Below are 22,774 nucleotides of genomic sequence, written 5' to 3' on the forward strand. Positions count from 1 at the left end.
AAGTCGGACCCTTAACCGACTGTGCCACCCAGGCGCCCCTCACATGTTTTAGTATATAGATATCATTGGAGATTGCTCTCTCTTACTGTTTCTCAAAGGTGGTTCCTGCATCTACCTGCATTAGAATCACCTGGAATGGTTATTGAACTACACATTCTTCATGACCTTTTACCTGAACTGTTCGCTGTGCTCCATACATATTTTACTTAGCTCATTTTGTTCTCTTGTGAAACTGTTCCCAATTCTATCATCGTGGCCTTTGAAATCCTTCCTGTTACCTAACGCTGTCTGACAGTTAATTGCAGATAGAACAATTTTAGTATAGTGATTAGGAACACAGGCTATAGATATATACATTGGAATCTCAGCTCTATTGCTTTTCCAAGATCACAGAACTAGTTACTTAAACATATTTCTGTGCCTTTGTGTCCTATTTATAAAATAGGGACAACAGTTGATCTCATAGGGCTGTTATATGTATTAATATTTGTAAATTTCTTAACAGTAGTGCTTGTACATAGAAAGCACTCAAACATTATGATTTCCCCCAATTTTCAGTTCTTACAAACTTACAGTAACTTGTACGCTTATCTTACCTCTTCCTGTTAGATTATAAAGTCCTTGAAGATAGAACCTGCCTTATTAATTTTTATAGCTTTTCAGTGGATTTTGCATAACAAAATGTTCAATAGAAAATTACTGCATCAAATCATAAAATGGCCAGATTTTCAGTAAGATTGTTTTTCAGAGCCCATTTACTTAATATAAATTATAATCTAAAGTAATTTAATATTCTTTCTGTATTATATTTCAGGAATTCTAATGAATCGTTGACCAGCAGCATTTTACCAGTTGGAATGAGTTATCAGAAATGGGCATAGTGCTTTTAGATCTAACATGTAACAGATGGCTGTTACTCCATGGTGATTACTTCTTCAAGCCAACACCTTTTTTGATTGTGTAGGATCTTTGTCTCTTCATCTTTGAATTCCAATGACTGTTGTTGGCAAATAAAACAAAGGAGTTCATGTAGTTTTTGCCCAAGCTTGAGTCACCATGAGTAGTAGTTTAGGAAAAGAAAAAGACTCTAAAGAGAAAGATCCCAAAGTGCCATCAGCCAAGGAAAGAGAAAAGGAGGCAAAAGCCTCTGGAGGTTTTGGGAAAGAGAGCAAAGAAAAAGAACCTAAGACCAAAGGGAAAGATGCCAAAGATGGAAAGAAGGACTCCAGTGCTGCCCAACCAGGGGTGGCTTTTTCAGTTGACAATACGATCAAACGGCCAAATCCAGCACCTGGGACTAGAAAAAAATCTAGCAATGCAGAGGTGATTAAAGAGCTCAACAAATGCCGGGAAGAGAATTCAATGCGTTTGGACTTATCCAAGAGGTCTATACACATATTGCCATCATCAATCAAAGAGTTGACTCAATTAACAGAACTTTATTTATATAGCAACAAATTGCAGTCCCTCCCGGCAGAGGTGGGCTGTCTAGTAAATCTCATGACACTGGCTCTAAATGAAAACTCACTTACCAGTTTGCCTGACTCTCTTGATAACTTGAAGAAGCTGCGGATGCTTGATTTACGGCATAATAAACTGAGAGAAATTCCTTCAGTGGTATATAGGCTAGATTCTCTCACCACTCTTTACCTTCGCTTTAATCGTATAACTACTGTGGAAAAGGACATCAAAAATCTGTCAAAACTCAGCATGCTTAGCATTCGAGAGAACAAAATCAAACAACTACCTGCTGAAATTGGTAAGAGACCTTGGGTTACTATTATTTGTAGTATTTGTTATGCCAGATAATTTTGTCAAGTGCTTTTCCATATCAGAAAATATCTGATACTTACCTAAAAACAGCTGATTTCTAAATGTCTTCTTTATGTTTTACTTTAATTATTCAGTTTTAGCAATATTATATGGTTTGAGATTATTTTATAAACTTAGAGTATAGATGTAGTTGGGCCTTTTTCATATGAACCTATCCTCTCATTTTCATTTGGAGAAAGTGAATACGTAGCAGTAAAAAAATATTTCCTGAGGTTTTAACTTGTTACCATCTATTTTTAAAATATTTTAAAAGTACAGTAGATTCATTAAGGGTTACATTTTCCAGTTCTTTCATTTGCCTTTCTTTATCTGAAAAATGTTTGTTTACTTTTACTTGACTTTTCTACCTAATTTGCTACAAAAGATTGGCATATCAGAGCCTTGTAAAAAAGCAAAAGAGTGGTAGTAGTATAAAAAATAGGAAATATGTATGTGTAAACAAGTCAGTAAAAGTAGTTATTTTGATTTTTAAGTTACGGAGTATAGTAAACCTTGACTTACCAATTTTGAAAAATTGATAAAGATACCTGGGCTTGATTTATAACATTTTAAAAAATTACATAAAAGTTGATTATGGAACTTTTTAAGGGAAGGTTTCTTTGTTATGAAAGGCACATTTATTCCGAATAAAATAGGTGAATTGAATATATTGTTGCTTGAGCATTGCTCTTATAGTGGGTAACAAAGGAAACTTTAGACACTGCAGCTTTGTAGAGATATAATATTCTGTGGGTGTGTTTAAAAATTTATTTAACTTTGAAAAAGGAATAAATTTTAGGTATTGTGCTCTTCTACATTTAACTCTAACCAGAAACTTAAAATCTTAATTTAATTGGTTTAATTAAATGCATTTAGAAAATCCATGACAGATTTTCTCAAGCAATGAACTGTACTTTCAAAATATGACTCACTTATGAGATATTAAAATATTCTCCAGAATTTGAATGGAAATATTCATTTTCATGTCTTCAGATAGGAATGTGGTTGTTGATTGACTTTTGATTTCATACCAGATTTAGTCACAATTTCACCATAGTATATATGTTTCATTCTTAAATAGAATTAGAGACTGTTAGCAAAAGAAATGCTAAATTTTTATATAGAGATATAAAATGTTATTTCTTGTTTGTGTTCTTACTGTGTTGTGTATGTATTACACTCTATATGAAAATGTTGGCTTTAATTCACATGAGAGTCTTACTAAGGATTTTTTGCCATAGAGATGTTATCAACTTACCTGGGAATTAAAAATGTACATTTCTTAAGAAATTACAGGATTTTAAATTTACTTCAGTTTGTTCTTAGCATATAGGTATAGCATTTTTATTAAAGTGAATGTATTTTTAAAAATTGGCAAATTTTATTTGGTTGTTATTTGTGTCTGCCTCATCTTTTGACCTTTAGGCCTAAGTTTGTAATTTTAAAAATAACCATGGAATTTGTTTAAGGAGCACCCTCCCACCATTAGTGGTGTTATTGAAGTTTGTGTTCTTGTAATGGTTGTATTTCTGTAAAAATAGTAACTTCATAAATGTTATTTTATTCCAGGCAGGGCATCAGATAGACAATAAACTGCTTTTAAAGATAAAAGTTAATATTTCTTTTTAAAAATTAAAAAAAATTCTTTAATGTTTGTTTATTTCGAGGAGAGGGGCAGAGAGGAGAGAGACAATCCTAAGCAGGCTCTGTGCTGCCAGTGTAGAGCCCGACATGGGCCTAAATCCATGACCTGAGCTGAAACCAAGAGTTGACTGCTTAACTGACTGAGCCACCCAGGTGCTCCAAAAGTTAATATTTCTTATTTATTTATTTAGAGAAAAAGTACGAGTGGGTGAGGGGCAGAGGGAGAGAGAGAGAGAATCCCAAGCAGGCTCCCAAGGTTTTATTGCAGAGCCTGATGCGAGGCCTGATATTACAAACTGAGATCATGACCTGAGCTGAAATGAAGAGTCTGACATGAACCGACTGAGCCACCCAGCCTCCCCGAAAAGTTATTATTTCTTGAAAAGAGTTAAGATTTATAAGGTTTAACTTAGATGCATGGATTTGGGGCAGATATTGGAGAAGTTCTGTAAAGAACAGGAAAATAAAAGCCCAGTAAAAATAACAATCATAATAAAATATTGTTTGAGCACAATATGTCCTATAGTATACTTTGTATATATTATCTTATTAAGTTTTTATAGTAACCCAGTGAAATAGGCATTTCTTCCTGCATTGTACTGAAGTAGGACCTGAAAATGTAGAGAGATTACATAATTTACTGAAAGTCATGTAGCTAGGAAGTTGACAGGATTTGAACCAGTCTTATTGTACTGCCCCTCTAGTCTAGAAAAGTGCGTCCCACTTCATAGTTGATGACTTAGTGGTCTGGCTGGTTCAGGGGATCTGTACTTTCAAAGAATACGCTAGGTTATTCTATGTATAGCTGCAGTTATTAGATTTTTTTTTTTCCGTTGGAAGGAGGAGGATGTTAGCAGCTTAATGGAGATACAATTCACATACTGTACAATTCACACATTTAAAGTGTACAGTTTAGTGGGTTTCAGTATATTCATAGACATGTGCAACCATCACAGTTTTAGAACATTTTTATTACTCTAAAAAGAAACTCTGTGCACTTTAGCAGTTACCCCTCTTCTGTTTTCTTGAAACCCCTTAGCCCTAGGTAGACTAATTTATTTTGTTTCTATAGATTTGCCTGTTCTGGTTATTTCAGATAAATGGAGTTATACAGTATGTGGTCTTTGGTAACTGACCCCTTTTACTTAGCATGTTTTCAGAATTCATCCAGGTTGTAGCATGTATCAGTACTTCTTCTGATTGCTGAATAATGCTCCATTGTATTAATATACCACATTTCATTTACCCATTCATCAGTTGAACATTTGGGTTGTTTCCATTTTCTGACTGTTACAAATAAAATTACTGTGAACACTTGTGTCCGAGTTTTTGTGTGGACATTTGTTTTCAATTCTCTTGAGTTATATACCTGGCTGTGGAATTACTGAATCATATGGTAACTCTATGTTTAACCTTGTGAGGAACTTCTGGACTATTTACCTCAGTGGCTGCACCTTTTTACTTTCCCACCACAGTGTATGAGAGTTCCAGTTTCTCTGTATCCTCAACACCATTGCTATCCTCTTTTTATTATAGCCATTCCATGAGTATGAAGTGGTACGTTTGTGGTTTTGATTTGCAGAGTTTTGATGACTATGAATTTGTTTTTAGTTTTTGAAAGCTATCTTTTATTATAAAGAAAAAGACAGAAGTATTTTTTGTGATGCAGATCTTGCTTTACTGCTTTTTTAATTACAAAAAATAAAATCCTGAACCCCTTTGAAATTGTTTACAAATTAAGACCCATGCAGAAAGAACAAGTAAAATGGAAATTTGACATTTTTTAAAGTGTTATATACCTTTCATGTAGTTTGACTTACTGCTGAAACCCCTAACGAGAATTTACAATTCAAAATACATGGTCATTATCGTTTTATTAAATTTCTCTTTCTATGAATTAGATTTGCATTATTATAGATACTGGGTTCATATTATGCATATTACATGCTTATTCTTTTCTTATATGAGTATACTATCAGTCTTGCCATCTAGCTTGTGTTCAGCAATATATTTGAGAAATATGAGAAATTAGAAGTTTTGAAATATACCCTACTGTTTAGTTTAAATAATATATTTGGAATTTGGTCATGATGATACAAGCTGCTCTGCTTTATAGAGTATTCTTTAAGCATTAATGGCATCTTTATTAATGCCATGTGATTTCATACCAGTGATATATATTCACACGGGTGAACACTGGCAGAAAACAGTAAAAGGATACCAAACAGACAGTAAATGTAACCATGTGAAGAGCCAGAGATAAATATATCAGAGTAGCCTAGAAAACTTCATTTGGTAATATTCATTTACCTTTCTTTTTGTGTGATAAGGCATGGATGGACACATAAAGTAAATTTCTTTTTGTGTTAAGTAGATAGGTGGAACACTTAGTCGTTCTTTTACTGATTAAAAAGTCATTGCTTTTTACTTTAGTGTTCCATCCTTCCTGTCCATACCTTCTTTTACCATTTATAATCTTAAAAGAGACTCATCACTGTACACCAAGACAGTTAAATTGTTTTGAGAGGGAAAACAGGAAATAATCACTCCTTCTTCCCGTAATTCCTACTGGTTCCCTTGAGTTTCATTCTGGAGGTATGTTTTTGTTTTTATAGTTTATTTATTTATTTTGAGAGAGACACAGCGCCTGCGAGGGAGGGGCAGAGAGGGAGAGAGAGAATCCCAAGCAGGCTCCGCGCTGCCAACGCAGAGCCTGATGTGGGACTCAAACTCATGAAATCGTGAGATCAAGACCTGAGCTGAAACCAAGAGTCAGACGCTTAAAACCCACTGAGCCACCCAGGCTCCCCTGGAGATGTGCGTTTGTAAATTTTTCTTTTTTTTAATTTTTGGCCCGGATGGATTCGACTTAGGGCCATCAAATAGTCAATTTGAATAATTAGTTTAGGGATTTCTGGAGAATGAAGTTTTAAAGGATTTTATTCTTCTAGGAAAGAAACGGTTGCTCTTTGAAGCCAGGAAAAACTCCATCTTTGTCTTTCATGAATATTCCTACAGTTTGCCTCTGTTGAAGTATGGGCTAGTAGTTTTAGGATTTCTTTAGATTTCCCCCCTTATTTATTCTTGTTAGAAGGAATATTTTTTTAAAAAAATTATTCTTCCTACATCATATGTTAAATAAAATGCTACATCATTTCTATATAATATACAATTCACATGAATTTGTTAAAATAACCTGTTTTGCTTATGAGAACGATATGTTAAAATGTATATGCTTTTTGGGAACTCAAATCATTTTTGCTCATTTGAAAGAAACCACTCACAACATTCAGATATACAGAATCAGCAACATTTTTTTTACTCATTTGATGCAGTCACAGTTATTGAAAAAATTCCCACCATACTGAAGTACTGCTGTGTTATCTTCTGTAAGTCAAGCTACATATATATATAATTTTTTATATATAAAATCAATTTTTTTTAAGTTGAAGGATTAGAGATTTGAATTCCTTATGTTTTCTGTGATTTTTTTGTAGGTAATAAATGGTAAGTTTTCAGTAAATGAGGCTTGAAGTGAATTTAGTGAAGCCCAATACTATTATTACTCACACACAAAAATATTTTTTTTCATTTTTGAGAGAGGGAGAGGGAGCATGAGCCATGAGGGGGGGCAGGGGGAGCCCAACATGGGGCTCGATCTCACGACCTAAGCTGAAATCAAGAGTCACATGCTCAAGTGACCCATTTTTCAACATTAACTCAAATTGTAACCTTTAGTCCCTAAAATTCTTGAAATTCTCCCAAGACTGCCAGGGATGATAAAATTGCTTTCATGCTGTGGGTAATGATATTTAATCGATCCCATTTGAGTGTTTTGTACAAGTGCTAATTAGTAACTTAGTTTGGCAGGAAAAAGAAATCAGGAAAGGGAATTCATAGTTGTTAATAAATAACTCCTTTTGGCTGGGAATCAGCAAGAAACCCAGAGACTTGGAAATGGACTATTAACTAACTTAGTTTATTGTTACCAGATTGTCAGATGTTTCACAGAACAATAAAAACCTGTACAAGTTGTTACTGCTAAAGGAGATGGTAAGGGAACTGAGAGAATATCACTTGAGCCATCTTAGAAGGGGTTGATAGGATCAGAGAGAGGATAAGGTTGACTTTCCACCCTACTGAGGTGTAGGGAAGAGGGCAGTCATTGTATTCTAATGACAGCATGCTACCCATCCAAAGGAATATAGTCACTGTTGTCCATGTTGCCTAGTTGCGGATGCCCCTGCTTAGAAGAGCTTCTGAATTTGTCTTTGAAATGAAAGGGAGAATTAAGCATATAATACAAATTTAAGTAATACAGTAGTATAAATTCTGATGTAAGTTCTAAATCTGCTCAAGCTTGTGTGATAGATATTTCCAGCTCTTGTTAATTATGTGATTTTACAAATTATTTTAGTAAGAGTTAATGTGATTTTTCATAGAGTTAATCTCTGAATATTTTGGAAATGTCCCTATAAGTTCAGGAATAAGTTATTTTTAAAATATCAGCATCTAGGGGCGCCTGGGTGGTGCAGTCGGTTAAGCGTCCGACTTCAGCCAGGTCATGATCTCTCGGTCCGGTAGTTCGAGCCCCGTGTCAGGCTCTGGGCTGATGGCTCAGAGCCTGGAGCCTGTTTCCGATTCTGTGTCTCCCTCTCTCTCTGCCCCTCCCCCGTTCATGCTCTGTCTCTCTCTGTCCCAAAAATAAATAAACATTGAAAAAAAAATTAAAATATCAGCATCTTTAATGTCACTTGAAAGGGAAGGTCATATGGCTTCGTTGGGCAGGTCACAACTTGTGAAATCTAATTATTGGCCAGTATTTGAGTGCCTACTATGTACATTTTAATAGGGCCTTTTTCTATGTTGGTAGATTTAATTTATTTTTTAAATTACCTGTACTAAAATTTTGTTAAAGGATTTGTATCTATATTCATCATAGAATAGAATAGAATAGAATAGAATAGAATAGAATAGAATAGAATGCATCATCTGTAATTGTCTCTTTAATAATGGTTTGCTGTCAGAGTAATGCTGGCTTCATTTCACAGAATGAGTTGAAAAGTATTTCTCTTTTATGTTCTTGAAGAGTTTGTGTATAATTAGTATTTCCTCAAATGTTTAGAAGAATTTATCAGATATGCAATCTGAAGCTGATGTTTTCTTTATAGGAAGGTTTTTAATTCCTGATCTATTTTAGTTAATAGATACAGAATTATTTGAGTTTTCTGCTTAGTTGAATTTTGGTAGTTTGAATTTGTCAAAGCATTTACCTAATTTGTTGAATTTTAGGCATGAAGTTCTAATAGTTCTGTATTTTATTAATGTCAGCAGTATGATTTGTAATCATGTCTTTATTTCATTCCTAATATTGGTAATTTGGTCTTCTTTGCTTGATCAGTCTGGCTAGAGATACATCAATTCTATTGGTCATTTTTTTTTTTTAACGTTTATTTTTGAGAGACACAGAGCTTGAGTGGGGGAGGGGCAGACAGAGAGGGAGACACAGAGTGCGAAGCAGGCTCCAGGCTCTGAGCTGTCAGCACAGAGCCTGACGGTGGGCTCTCGAACCCATGAACCGTGAGATCATGACCTGAGCCAAAGTTGGACGCTTAACGGACTGAGCCACCCAGATGCCCCTATTGGTCTTTTCAAAAGATAAATAAGTAAACCTGTTTCAGGTTTTTTCTATTCTCTTTGATTTTTTTTCTTTTTTTTTTTTCCTGCTTATTTAGTTTTTTTTCTTTAGGTTTAATATGCTGTTTGTCTACTTTAAGTTATCAGATTAGATTGATTTTTTTCATTATATGAACATTTCTTTATTAAATCTCCCAAGTACTATTTTAGCAGCAGCATACAAATTTTGATATGTTGTATATTCATTATTGTTTAGTTTTAAATATTCTTTAAATATCTCTTGTTAATTCTTCTGTAACCCAGGGATTCTTTAGAAGTGAATTGTTCAATTTTCAAGTGTTTGAGAGATGTTTTCTGATATTTTTGTTATTGATTTATAAAATATGGCCTGTCTTAGTAAATGTTCTGTATGCAGCTGAAAAGAATATACACTGCAATTTTTTTTTTCAAGCAAGGTCAAGTTAGCTGATAATTCATTTATTTTGTACCCCTATCAATGTTCTGTCTGCTGTTTTTTCAGTCTGTTATTGGTTATAGATATACCTAGCATTTTTTTTTGATGACGTTACTTATATCATTAATAAATGTCTGTATTTCTGATAACATTCCTGGTAATATTTCTTTTTATAAATCCTATTTTATCTGGTATTAATACAGCCACTCCAACTTCCTTGTTAATTGGTACTTGCATTGTATATCTCTTGCCATTCTTTTACCTTTTTGTGTCTTTACATTTAAAATGGTTTCTTGTAGACAGCATATAGATAGTTCTTGTGGTTTTTAATCCTGACAGTTTTTGTCTTACTTGAAGGGTTTAGACTATTTATATTTAATACAGTTTCAAATATGATTGAATTAAATCAATCTATTTTCTGTTTGTGCCATGTTATTCTCCGCCGCCTCCCCCCCCCCCCCATTTCATGCCTTCTTTTAGATTGACTTTTTTTTTCCTTTTTTACAAATTCCATTTATTTCAACTGTTGGCATATTAGTTATATGCATCTTTGTTACTTTGCTTTAGTATCTGATCTGGTATTTACAGTACATATCATAACACAGTCTGCATTCAAATAATAGTATATCACTTCACATATATCCTAAGAACCTTACATAGAACACTTTTATTCCACTTTTTGCAGTTATTGTCATACCTTTATACTTCTTCATATATTATAAATCTCACAATAATACATTGATATTATTTTTACTTTAAACTTTATCATTTTTTTTAATGTTTATTATTTATTTTTGAGAGAGAGAGAGAGAGAGAGAGAGAGAGCGAGCACAAGTGGGGGAGGGGCAGAGAGAGAGGGAGACATAGAATGTGAAGGAGGCTCCAGGCTCTGAGCTGTCAGCACAGAGCCCAACATGGGGCCCAAACTCACAAACCATGAGATCATGACCTCAGTCAAAGTTGGACTCGTAACCAACTGAGCCACCCAGGAGTCCATGAACTTTATCTTTTTTAAGCTTTCCAGTTTGAACAAATTTTGGACTTATAGAACCATTACACAGGGTTCTCATATACCCCTTAACCAAGCTTCTTCTCTTGTTAACATTCTACATAACTATTATATAGTGATAAAAACCAAGAAATTTACATTGGTACAATAATACTAAGCTACAAATTTTATTTTGATTTCCCAGTTTTTCCACTAATGTCCTTTTTCTATTCCAGAATCCTACATTACATTTAATAGTCAGATATCTGTAGTCAACTCCAACTTGTGACAGTTGGAAAGATTGAAAGTCATTCCTTTTCTTTCATGACACTGATGCTTTTCAAGAGTACTGCTCCGGACGTGTGGGTGGCTCATCCATTTAAGCATCCGACTTCAGCTCAGGTCATGATCTTGTGGTTTGTGGATTATAGCCCTGCATCAGGCTCTGTGCTAACAGCTCAGAGCCTGGACCCTGCTTCAGATTCTGTCTCCCTCTCTCTCCCTGCTCCTCCCCCATTTGAGCTCTGTCTCTATCTCTCAAAAATAAACATTTTTTAAAAATTAAAAAAAAAAAAGACTACTGATCAAGTATAATGTGCTAGATCACTCTTTTTTTTTGTTTGGATTATGTTTTTGCATGACTAGTTTGAGGTTATGTGTTTTGGCAAGAAAACCACTGAGGTTATTGTGGTACCTTCCCCGGTGAATCATATTAAGAGATAGGATGTTGATATGTCTCATTGCTGGTGGTTTTGACCTTGGTTATGGTGATTTCTGCTGTTCTTCTCCACTTCATTCATTCATTCACTCATTCATTCATTCATGTATTTATTAGTGTTTGTTTTGAGGGAGGGGAGGGGTAGAGTGAGAGAGGAGAGAATCTCAAGCAGCCAACATGAGGCTTGAACTCACCAACCAGATCATGACCTGAGCTGAAATCAAGAGTTGGACACTTAACCAACTGAGCCATCCAGGTGCCCCCAGGCACCCCTCCACTTTAAAGTTAATTATTTTTTCTTTTTAATTAATAATTACCCTGAGGAGTGCTGGTGTTAGTCTGTGACAATATCTTGTTTTTCCTTCATCCTTTGCTCCTTAATTTTAGTATTCATTGGTGGATCTTGATCTTCCCTGAAACAATTATTACTGTATTCTAATGGTGATTTTTAAAAAATTTCCCTCATTTCCTTTGCATTAATTGAAATTCTATAATGAATAGCTGTCCCTTCTCTCCCTCACTTATTTATTTATTCCATTACTTAAATTATATCAGTCTGGATTCATTTATTCTCTTCTGTGGTTCCAGCCCAGTGTTGTTATTTTGTTGCTCAATTTGTTCTAGCTTTGGTTATTGTTGACTCTTTTAGGTTGGTTCCTGTACCTTTTACCATACTATCATCCTTCTCAGTTATCTTGTAAAGAGATTAAAAGATGCAAAAAAAAAAAAAAAAAAAAAAATTTTTTTTCCAAAAAAAAAAAAAAACCCTTTCATGATTACACATGAATTTACCATTTCTAGTACTTTCATTCTTTGTGTAGATCTGAATTTCTTTTTCCCAAGAACTTCCTTTAACATATATTGTAGTACAGTTATGCTCATAATGATTTCTCCAGGCTTTTGTTTGTCCTAAAGCCTTTGTTTTGCTTTTATTTTTGAAAGCTATTTTTCTTGGTATAGAAATCTAGATTGACAGCTTTTCTTTTTTTCTATATTTTAAACATGTCTCTCATGTCTCTCTGGGTTTGTTTTGTTTTGTTTGTTTTTCTGGCTTGCCTAGTTTCGAGCAAGAGTTTTGCTGTTATTGTTTCTGTGTAGTCTTTTTCTCTATATTTAAATTTTTTCTTCTTTGTCCCTGGCTTCCAGCAGTTTGTTAATAATATGCCTTTGTTTGGTGTTTTTCATGTTTCTTCTGCTTGGAGTTTATGAGCTTCTTGGATCTGTGGGTTTATGGTTTTCATCAAAGGTAGAAAGATACAGGCTATAGGTAGAAAGATACAGGCCATTATTTTTTGAAATTTTCTTGGTTTTGGTCCCCTCTTTGCTTTTCTATTCTGTGGATCTCTAACTATGTATATATTGAAACTCATTATGTTACCTTTCAGGTCATTGATGTTCTATTCATTTTTTATGTGTGTTTTAGAATGTTCCTGTTGCTATTTTTTTTATTGCTCTATATGGCACCTTTTTTAGTGTCTAAATCTGTTATTAATCCCATACAAAAAAATTTTAATTTTAGATATTATATTTTTGTTGGCATTTAGTCTTGATATAAGGTCTTTACTTCTATAGTATTTCCCTTTTGGGGTTTTGTTTCCTGACCCCTGTAACTTGGCAGAATTGAAATTCCAAAATCTTATCCCCACTGCAGATGGTAGCTGTCAAAATGTCTGCTTGGCTCTTACAGCTTTCTAGCTATTGTTTTTCCCCTACGCTCCTTTCAGTCCTTTCTCCCATAGGTGTACTTTTGGAGTCAGTCAGGAATTTGAGGGGTATGAATATGCAGACTTTGGGACTCCACTCTTCAAGGTTTCCTCCTTTCCAGGATATCCAACCTTGAATTCCAGCCACTGTTAACGATCCTAGACCTTGTCCTCTGGCTTCTCAGGCAGTAGGACTCTGGCTTTCTACTTGAGATTTATTTTCTGCTGGCAGATTTGTGAGTAACTTCATGGTGAAAGCCTTGCAAATGTGGATATTACCCAATGTAATTTCTTAGATAAGTTATCTACTGTTGCATAAGAAATTACTCTGAAGCATAGCTCTTAAAACAACACTCAACTTCGAGTCCCGCATCAGACTCTGTGCTGACAGCTCAGAGCCTGGAGCCTGTTTCAGATTCTGTGTCTCCCTCTCTCTGACCCTCCCCTGTTCATGCTCTGTCTCTCCCTGTCTCAAGAATAAATTAAAAAAAAAAAAAAAAGTTAAAAAAAAATTAAAAAACCAAAACAACACTCACTACTATCTTACAGTTTCTCTGGTTCAGAATCAGGCATAGCTTAACTCTCACCCAAGGGGTAGTCAGGACTGAGGTGTCATCTGAAGGCATATCTGGAAAAGGATCCACATCTGAGCTCATGTGGTTATTTTCAGTATTCACTTAGCTAGCAGGTTATTGGACTAAGGAATTTCAGCTTTTCCTGGCTGTTGGCTAGAGACTGCCCTCAGTTCTTAGCCACAAGGATCTCTCCAGCAGGGCAACTTGCTTTATCAAAGGGTGTAAGCTGAGAAGGCAATAGAGTGCTAGCAAGATGAGAGCACAATCTTTTATAACTTAATCAGAGATGTGACATCATTGTTTTCATAGTCTATTCATTAGAAGCAAGTCACTAAGTTCAGCCCACACTCAAGGAAGGGGTAATTATGCAATGTATACAGTTACGCATGAGACAGGGCCATTGGGGCCATCTTAAAACTCTGCCTACCACAGTTCCCATTTTGCAAGAGTTGAATTCCTCCCAGTTTCTGCATTTAGTCTCTCTGCATGCTTTTATATAGTGTTTTTTTTTAAATAAAATAATTTATCCAGGACTCCACCATTACTGTTATTCTGAAGACCAATATTTGACTCTTTGCAGATACTAACCCCAACTCTCTCTTTGGAAGAAAAATGTTCTATCATGAGAACATTTTCTTCAGATCTGTATATATATATTTTTCCTAATTAACCAATAGATTGTTACCTAGATGTCTCACTGATAGATTCAGCATGGTCAAAATATAACTCCTCACCATACATCTCTTCCTTTTGGATTCTGTTTCTCTCTTAATTGCATCATTACTTTCTCTGTCAACTCAGGTTCAAGATCTTGGAATCTGAGGATTTTTCTTCCTGTTCTAGTTCTTGTCAAGGTGTGGTCTAATCACCAGACAGATTGCTGGCCAACCAATTTTTTTTGTCACAAGTTAATAACAGAAATTGAGAGTAAGCATTTAGAATCTTGTATAACAATTTGACATTGCTAGAACATCCAAGAACTCAATTTTGTAGTTTACAGAATATTAGTTCACGACCCTGGGAAAAAAACAAAAACCCAAACTAGTCATTCACTGCATATGATTTGAGAATCACTGTTCTTACCACATTCCTTTTGTTTTTTTCCATGTCTCTTAGTTGCTTGTATACTGGGCCTATTTATTCCACTGCTATTGATTATTCAGTGTAGTCCTCATATTATTTCACGTAGGCTAACAGCAGTAGCTTCCTGATAGACTGTGCTTCCTAATTCTGCTTGCTCCAGTACATCTTTCAAATCTATGAGAAAATAGACTTTTATTTATTTTCTTATTTAGAAAATGTTAGTGGGGGAGGGGCAGAGGGGGGGTGGAGAGAGAGAATCTTAAGCAGACACCACACCCAGTGCGGAGCTGGATATGGGGCTCAGTCTCAATGAATGTGAGATCATGACCTGAGCTGAAATCAAGAGTTAGTTGCTTAAATGACTGAGCCACCCAGGCACCCTGAGAAAATAGACTTTAGAACAACATCCTGCATATCATGCTTATTCAAAAACTTTAAATTGTACTTTATTACCTGAGCAAAAAGGTCTATATTCTTTAGTTTTATATTTAAGACTTCAGATCTCTTTTGTTCTGTTCCTGTTTTCCTTATTTCTCCTCACCTGTCCTGTGTTTCTGTTCGCATATGCACATGGTTCCTCCTTGCTGTCCGTTACACTCTGATTTCTAACTTTCTTTCCTTGCTTTACTTTGGTTTACAACAGTTATCACTTCCGATTACTTTATTTCCTTATTTTCTGATTTCTTTTTTTTTAATATAATTTATTGTCCAGTTGGCTAACGTATAGTGTGTAAAGTGTGCTCTTGGTTTTTGGGGTAGATTCCCGTCCTTCATCACTTACGGACAACACCCAGTGCTCATCCCAACAAGTGCCTTCCTCAATGTCCATCACCCACTTTCCCCTCTCCCCCACTCCCCCATCAACCCTCAGTTTGTTCTCTGTATTTAAGCATCTCTTATGGTTTACCTCCTTCCCTCTCTGTATCTATTTTTTCCCCTTCCCTTCCCACCATGGTCTTCTGTTAAGTTTCTCAAGATCTGCATATGAGTGAAAACATGGTTATCTGACTTCTTACTGACTTTTTTCACTCAGCATAATACCTTCCAGTTCCATCCATGTTGCTGCAGATGGCATGATTTCATTCTTTCTCATTGCCAAGTAGTATTCCATTGTATGTATAAACCACATCTTCTTTGTCCATGCATCAGTTGATGGATGTTTATGCTCTTTCTATAATTTGGCTATTGTTGGAAGCACTGCTATAAACATTGGAGTAAATGTGCCCCTATGAATCAGCACTCCTGTATCCCGTGGATAAATTCCTAGTAGTGCTGTTTGCTGGATCGTAGGGTAGTTCTATTTTTAATTTTTTGAGGAGCCTCCACACTGTTTTCCAGAGTGGTTGTATCGGTTTGCCTTCTCACCAACAGTGCAAGAGGGTTCCCGTTTCTCCACATCCTCACCACCATCTGTTGTTTCCTGAGTTGTTCATTTTAGCCACTCTGGCTGGTGTGAGGTGGTATCTCAATGTGGTTTTAATTTGTATTTCCCTGATTTTGAATGATGAGCATCTTTTCATGTGTCTGTTGGCCATCTGGATGTCTTTGGAAAAGTGTTTATTCATGTCTTCTGCCCATTTCTTTACTGGATTATTTGTTTTTCAGATGTTGAGTTTGGTAAGTTCTTTATAGATTTTGGATACTAACCCTTTATCTGATACGTCTGTCGGTTGCCTTTTAGTGCCTTTGCAGTGCAGAAGGTTTTTATCTTGATAAGGTCCCGATAGTTCATTTTTGCTTCTAATTCCCTTGCCTTTGGAGATGTGTCGAGCAAGAAGATGGCTGCGGCTGAAGTCAAAGAGGTTGTTGCCTGCTTTCTCCTCTAGGGTTTTGATGGTTTTCTGTCTCACATTTAGGTCTTTCATCCATTTTGAGTTTATTTTTGTGTATGGTGTAAGAAAGTGGTCTAGTTTCATTCTTCTGCATATTGCTATCCAGTTCTCCCAGCACCATTTGCTAAAGAGACTGTCATTTTTCCATTGGATGCTCTTTCCTGCTTTGTCAAAGATTAGTTGGCCATACATTTGTGGATCCAGTTCTGGGTTCTCTATTTTATTCCGTTTGTCTGTGTGTCTGTTTTTGTGCCAATACCATACTGTCTTGATGATTACTGGTTTGTAGTAGAGGCTAAAGACTGGGATTGTGATGCCTTCCTGCTTTGGTTTTCTTCTTCAGTATTACTTGGGCTATTTAGGGTCTTTTGTGGTTCTCTACAAATTTTAGGATTGTTCTAGCTTTGAGAAGAATGCTGATGCAATTTTGATTGGGATTGCATTGAATGTGTAGATTGCTTTTACATCTTTGGTTAGGTTTATTCCTAGGTATTTTATGGTTCTTGGTGCAATTGTAAATGGGATCAGTTTCTTCATTTCTCTTCCTGTTGCTTCATTATTGGTGTATAAAGATGCAACCAATTTCTGTACATTGATTTTATACCCTGTGATGGCTGAATTCACGTATCAGTTCTAGCAGTCTTTTGGTGGAGTCTTTCAGGTTTTCCATGTAGGGTGTCATGTCGTCTGCGAAAAGTGAAAGTTTGACTTTTTCTTTGCCAATTTTGATGACTTTTATTTCATCTTATTGTCTGACTGCTGATGGTAGGACTTCCAACACTACGTGAAACAACAGTGGTGATAGTGGACATCCCTGTCGTGTTCCTGATCTCAGAGGGAAAGCTCTCAGTTTTTCCCCATTGAGGATGGTATTAGCTGTGGGCTTTTCATAGATGGCTTTTATGATGTTTAAGTATGTTCCATCTATCCTGACTTTCTTGAGGGTTTTTACTTAAGAAAGGATGCTATATTTTGTCAAATGCATTTTCTGCACCTATTGACAGGATCATAAGATTCTTATCCTTTCTTTTATTAATGTGATGTATCACATTGGTTGATTTGCAAATATTGAACCAGCCCAGCAGCTCAGGGAATGAATCCCACTTGGTCATGGTGAATAATTCTTTTTATATGCTGTTGAATTCGATTTGCTAGTATCTTGTTGAGAGCTTTTTTTTTTTTTTAAATTTTTTTTTAATGTTTGTTTATTTTTGAGACAGAGCATGAATGGGGGCGTGTCAGAGGGAGACACAGCATCTGAAGCAGGCTCCAGGCTCTGAGCTGTCAGCACAGAGCCCGATGCAGGGCTCGAACTCACAGACCGTGAAATCATGACCTGAGCCAAAGTCGGAAGCTCAACCGACTGAGCCACCCAGGTGCCCCTCTTGTTGAGAGTTTATGCATCCATGTTCATCAGGGGTATTGGCCTATAATCCTCCTTTTTTTGTAGGGTCTCTGTCTGGTTTGGGAATCCAGGTAATGTTGGATTCATAGAATGAGTCTGGAAGTTTTCCTTCCATTTCTGTTTTTTGGAGCAGCTTGAGAAGGATAGGTATTAACTCTCCTTTAAATGTCTGGTAGAATTCCCCAGGGAAGCCATCTGGCTCAGGGCTCTTATTTGTTGGACAAGTTTTGATAACTGATTCAATTTCTTCACTAGTTATGGGTCTGTTCAACTTTTCTATTTCTTCCCCTTTGAATTTTGGTAGTATGTGGGTATCTAGGAATTTGTCCAATTCTTCCAGGTTGTCCGGTTTGTTGGCATATAATTTTTCATAATATTCCCTGATAATTGCTTGTATTTCTGAGGGATCGGTTGTAATAATTCCATTTTCATTCATGATTTTATCTATTTGGGTCCTCTCGTTTTTGAGAAGTCTGGCTAGGGGTTTATTAATTTTTTTTATTTTTCCAAAAGCCAACTCTTAGTTTCATTGATATACTGTTTTGGATTCTATATTGTTTATTTCTGCTCTGATCTTTATTATTTCTCTTCTTTTGCTAGCTTTGGGGTTTCTTTGTTATTCTGCTTCTAGTTCCTTTAGGTGTGCTTTTAGATTTTGTATTTGGGAATTTTCTTATTTCTTGAGATAGGCCTGGATTGCAGTGTATTTTCCTCTTAGGACTGCCTTTGCTGCATCCCAAAGGGTTTGGATTGTTGTGTTTCCATTTTTATTTGTTTCCATATATTTTTTAATTTTTTCTTTAATTGCCTGGTTGACCCATTCATTCTTTAGTAGGATGTTCTTTAACCTCCATGCATTTGGAGGTTTTCCAAACTTTTTCCTGTGGTTGATTTCAAGTTTCATAGAATTATGATCTGAAAGTGTGCATGGTATGATTTCAATTCTTTTATATTTATTGAGGGCTCTTTTGTGACCCAGTATATGATCTGTCTTGGAGATTGTTCCATTTGTACTTGAGAAGAATGTGTATTCTGCCTGAGGATGAAAAGTTCTAAATATATCTGTCAAGTCCATCTGGTCCAGTGTATCATTCAGGGACATTGTTTATTGATTTTCTGTCTAGATCATTTGCCCTTTGCTGTAAGTGGGGTATTAAAGTCCCCCGCAATTACCACATTCTTACCAATAAGATTGCTTATGTTTGTGATTTATTTTATATATTTGGGTGTTCTTGAATTCGGTGTGTACACATTTATAATTGTTAGCTCTTGATGGATAGACCCCGTAATTATGATATAATGTCCTTCTTCATCTCTTGTTACAGCCTTTAGTTTAAAATCTAGTTTGTCTGATATAAGTATGGCTACTCCAGCTTTCTTTTGACTTGTGGTAGCATAATAGATGGTTCTTCATCCCCTCACTTTCAATCTGAAGGTGTCCTCAGGTCTAAAATGGGTCTCTTGTAGACAGCAAATAGATGGGTCTTGTTTGTTTGTTTGTTTTTAATCCATTCTGATACCCTGTCTCTTTTGATTGAAGCATTTAGTCCATTTACATTCAGTGTTATTATTGAAAGATGGATTTAGAGTCATTGTGATATCTGTAGGTTTCATGTTTCTAGTGATGTATCTGGTCCTTTGTGGTCCTTGTAACATTCCACTCAGAGTCCCCCTTAGGATCTCTTGTAGGGCTGGTTTAGTGGTGATGAATTCCTTCAGTTTTTGTTTGGGAAAACCTTGGTCTCTCCTTCTATTTTGAATGACAGGCTTGCTGGATAAAGGATTCTTGGTTGCATATTTTTCCTGTTCATCACATTGAAAATTTCCTGCCACTCCTTTCTGGTCTGCCAAGTTTCCAGTAGATAGGTCTGTTACTACCCTTAGGTGTCTACCCTTGTAGGTTAAGGCCCATTTATCCTTAGCTGCTTTCAGAATTCTCTCTTTATCTTTGTATTTTGCCAGTTTCATATATGTCCTGCAGAAGATCGATTCCAGTTACATCTGAAGGGAGTTCTCTGTGCCTCCTGGATTTCAATGTCTGTTTCCTTCCCCAGATTGGGGAAGTTCTCAGCTATGATGTGTTCAAGCACACCTTTGACCCTCTGTCTCTCTCTCCTTTTTCTGGAACTCTTATGATATGGATATTGTTCAGTTTTCATTGAACCACTTAGTTCTCTAATTCTTCCCTTGTGGTCCAGAATTTTTTTATCTCTTTTTCTCAGCTTCATCTTTTCCATAATTTTATCTTCTGTTTCACTTAATCTCCCCTCTGCCTCTTAAATTCTCACTGTCACTGCCTCTAGTTTATTTTGCACCTCATTTATAGCATTTTTAAATTCATTATGACTTTTTTAGTTCCTTGATCTCTGCAGCAATAGATTCTCTGCTGTCTTCTATGCTTTTTTGAAGTTTAGTGATTAATCTTATGACTATTATTCTAAATTCTTGTTCAGTTATATTGTTTATATCTGTTTTGATCCATTCTTTAGCTGTCATTTCTTCCTTGAATTTCTCTTGAGAATTCTTCCGTTTCGTCATTTTGGCTAGTTTTTTTTTTGGTCTCTTACGTGTATTAAAAGCTTGTTATATGCCCTGCACCTGCAAGCACTACTACATTAAAGAGGAGTCATACACTGTCCAGAGCCTGGCCCTTTAGGAGGTGTGTTTTGGAGAGTGTTACTTGCCCTCTGTTGTTGTGACTTGGGTTACTTTATCTCCCTACTCGTAATGATGTTTTGGATCTTCCACCAGGTGTGCTTTGATTTGTTTATTGAAGTAGCTCTTTGTCCTGTCAGGTTTTCCCAGTGGGTCCCTGGAAGCATCTCTGTCACTTTGCCGCCTGGGCTCTTGGAGTTCAAAGTCCTTTGGCCTCAACACTGGTTTCTTTGTTTGAGAGATGAGGGAACTTTGGATCCCCCTACTTCTCTGCCATGTTGGTGCCTCCTTATTTTCTGATTTCTCTCCCTTCGTGCATAGTGGAATATAAGCTCCTTGAGAATAGACTTTGTTCACTGCTTACTTTCCAGTAGGTACACTATAAATTTTTCTTGAATGAATAAGTAAATGAGATGGTCATCCTAAAAGTAAAGAACTTTGACCATGAAAGGCCTTGAAGATCTACAAGAATGGTTTTTTAATGGTGAGATTTCACAAGCAGAGCCCTCACTGGCCTACATCAAATCACACATTGTCTCCTACTACTTTTAAGTTTCATGAGAACAAGTATTTAATGTCTTATAGTCTCTTTGTATATTTAGTGCTTAGTATTGTGCCTGGTAAAAAGAATACACATGTGCCTGGTAAAGAGTTTTTTTTCTGACTGATTGAATTAATGCTCTTAGAGCAATAATTTATCTTCTGTTATGTTTTATGGACATAGTTTATTCAAATGTTTGTATGATAATGTTTTTTTGTTACTGGTTAAACCCAACACATTTAGTTTTATCACCTAATCAATCACATAATTTGTTAAGCTTCTAGTATGAACAAAGCCATGCATAAAATATTTTTAACAATAATTATTAAAGGTCAAAAATCTTTCTAAAATAAGAAACTTAGAAAAATTCCCAATAATCCTCAAGAAGTTGGTATTTAACTGCATTTTAATAACTTGGCAATCTCCAGAAGAGGGGAAAAAAACTTTCCTCCTCCTAAAAATCACCTTTCTGTTGTTTGATGAACATTAGTTTTACATTCCAACTATCTGACTTCTGGTTTTCAGGTACCATGTGTCCTGCTGCTTTTTGCATGTGGAACCACTACCTTTCTGTATTACAAAATGAAAGCGGATTGAATATATTAGAATAACCTGGGGGACAATATTGCTTACAGAAATAGTGGGAAGAATCTCCCAGCAAGAGTCTAGACAGTGTCGTCACCTTTGAGAAAGAATATGTCCAGCATGCTCCATTGTCTGGATGTAGGATAATATATAATATCATGCTTAAAAAGTCTTAGATATAGTGTGCAACCTTTGCCTCCTCTAAAGATAAGATGAAAGGAAAATAATTTTTTCAGAATGGAATTAATTTAGAGTTAAATTTTTAACTAAAAATGTTGAAGATTATTCATCTAAATACAAATTGAAGAAATGTTTTTTTCTGTTTCTCTGCCAGGTTTGGATTAAAGCATGTCCAAAGCAGGAGCTTGGGCCAGAGTTGGGGTTGTTTTGTTTTGTTTACTTTTTATTGATATATCATAAATGTACAACTGAAGATTGTTTGCCATCTGTGTAATATCAGTGTCCAAGTTAAAAAATAGAGCATCAAGACCACTCAGGAGACTCCTTTCAGTCACTATTCATTCCCATCAAGTAAACTTAGTATCCTGACTTCTACAGTCAAACATTAATTTTCCTTGTTTTTATATAAATGGAACCATAATCTCTGTATGTTTTTGTGTTTCAGTTCTTGGCATTATTCATCATAATTGATGTATGTAGTTAGAGGTAGTTTAGTCTCGTTATTGCATATTATCCCATAGTGTGAATATGCCACAATTTATCCATTCTGTTCTTTGGTATTGTAATTTGGGGCTAATACAGATAGTGCTACTGTGTTATTGTGATAAAAGTTTACTGGTAAATATATGGATTCATTTCTATTGAATATATCCCTAGCAAAGGAATTGTTGAGCCCATGATTTTTTTTTTCTTTTTGCCTCCCTAGTTTCCTCATATTATTTCTTTTTTGGGGCGTTATCTGTAGTTTCTGACCATCTTTTAAAATCTAGCTTTCCCCAATCCACCCAGCCAGAATCTTGTTTCTTGATTTACCCATCACTTTGTATTTATGTATTTACCTCCTATTTGATGCCTACAACATTCTACTTATTATTATATTTGTAGGTCTTAATTTTCCAGAATAAATTTTGGTTTTTTGGGGCAAACATTATCACATTATTACTGCTTTTCCATAGGGCTAC

The 22,774-nt window shown here is 35.6% G+C and overlaps 1 protein-coding gene across 3 annotated transcripts in view; it reads left to right on the top strand.

The window, feature by feature from the left end:
• Positions 1–22,774, top strand: part of SHOC2 (SHOC2 leucine rich repeat scaffold protein) — a 110,883-nt gene that overhangs the window by 50,574 nt on the left and 37,535 nt on the right. For all 3 annotated transcript variants that reach the window (XM_043597499.1, XM_043597500.1, XM_043597498.1), the window contains one exon: positions 815–1,759. In XM_043597499.1, the coding sequence (XP_043453434.1) occupies positions 1,057–1,759 (703 nt within the window). In that variant the 5' untranslated portion in view covers positions 815–1,056. The remainder of the gene's footprint in view (positions 1–814; positions 1,760–22,774) is intronic.

This window comes from Prionailurus bengalensis, chromosome D2, assembly GCF_016509475.1.
Source record: "Prionailurus bengalensis isolate Pbe53 chromosome D2, Fcat_Pben_1.1_paternal_pri, whole genome shotgun sequence".
In the NCBI taxonomy this organism is placed as follows: Eukaryota; Metazoa; Chordata; class Mammalia; order Carnivora; family Felidae; genus Prionailurus; species Prionailurus bengalensis.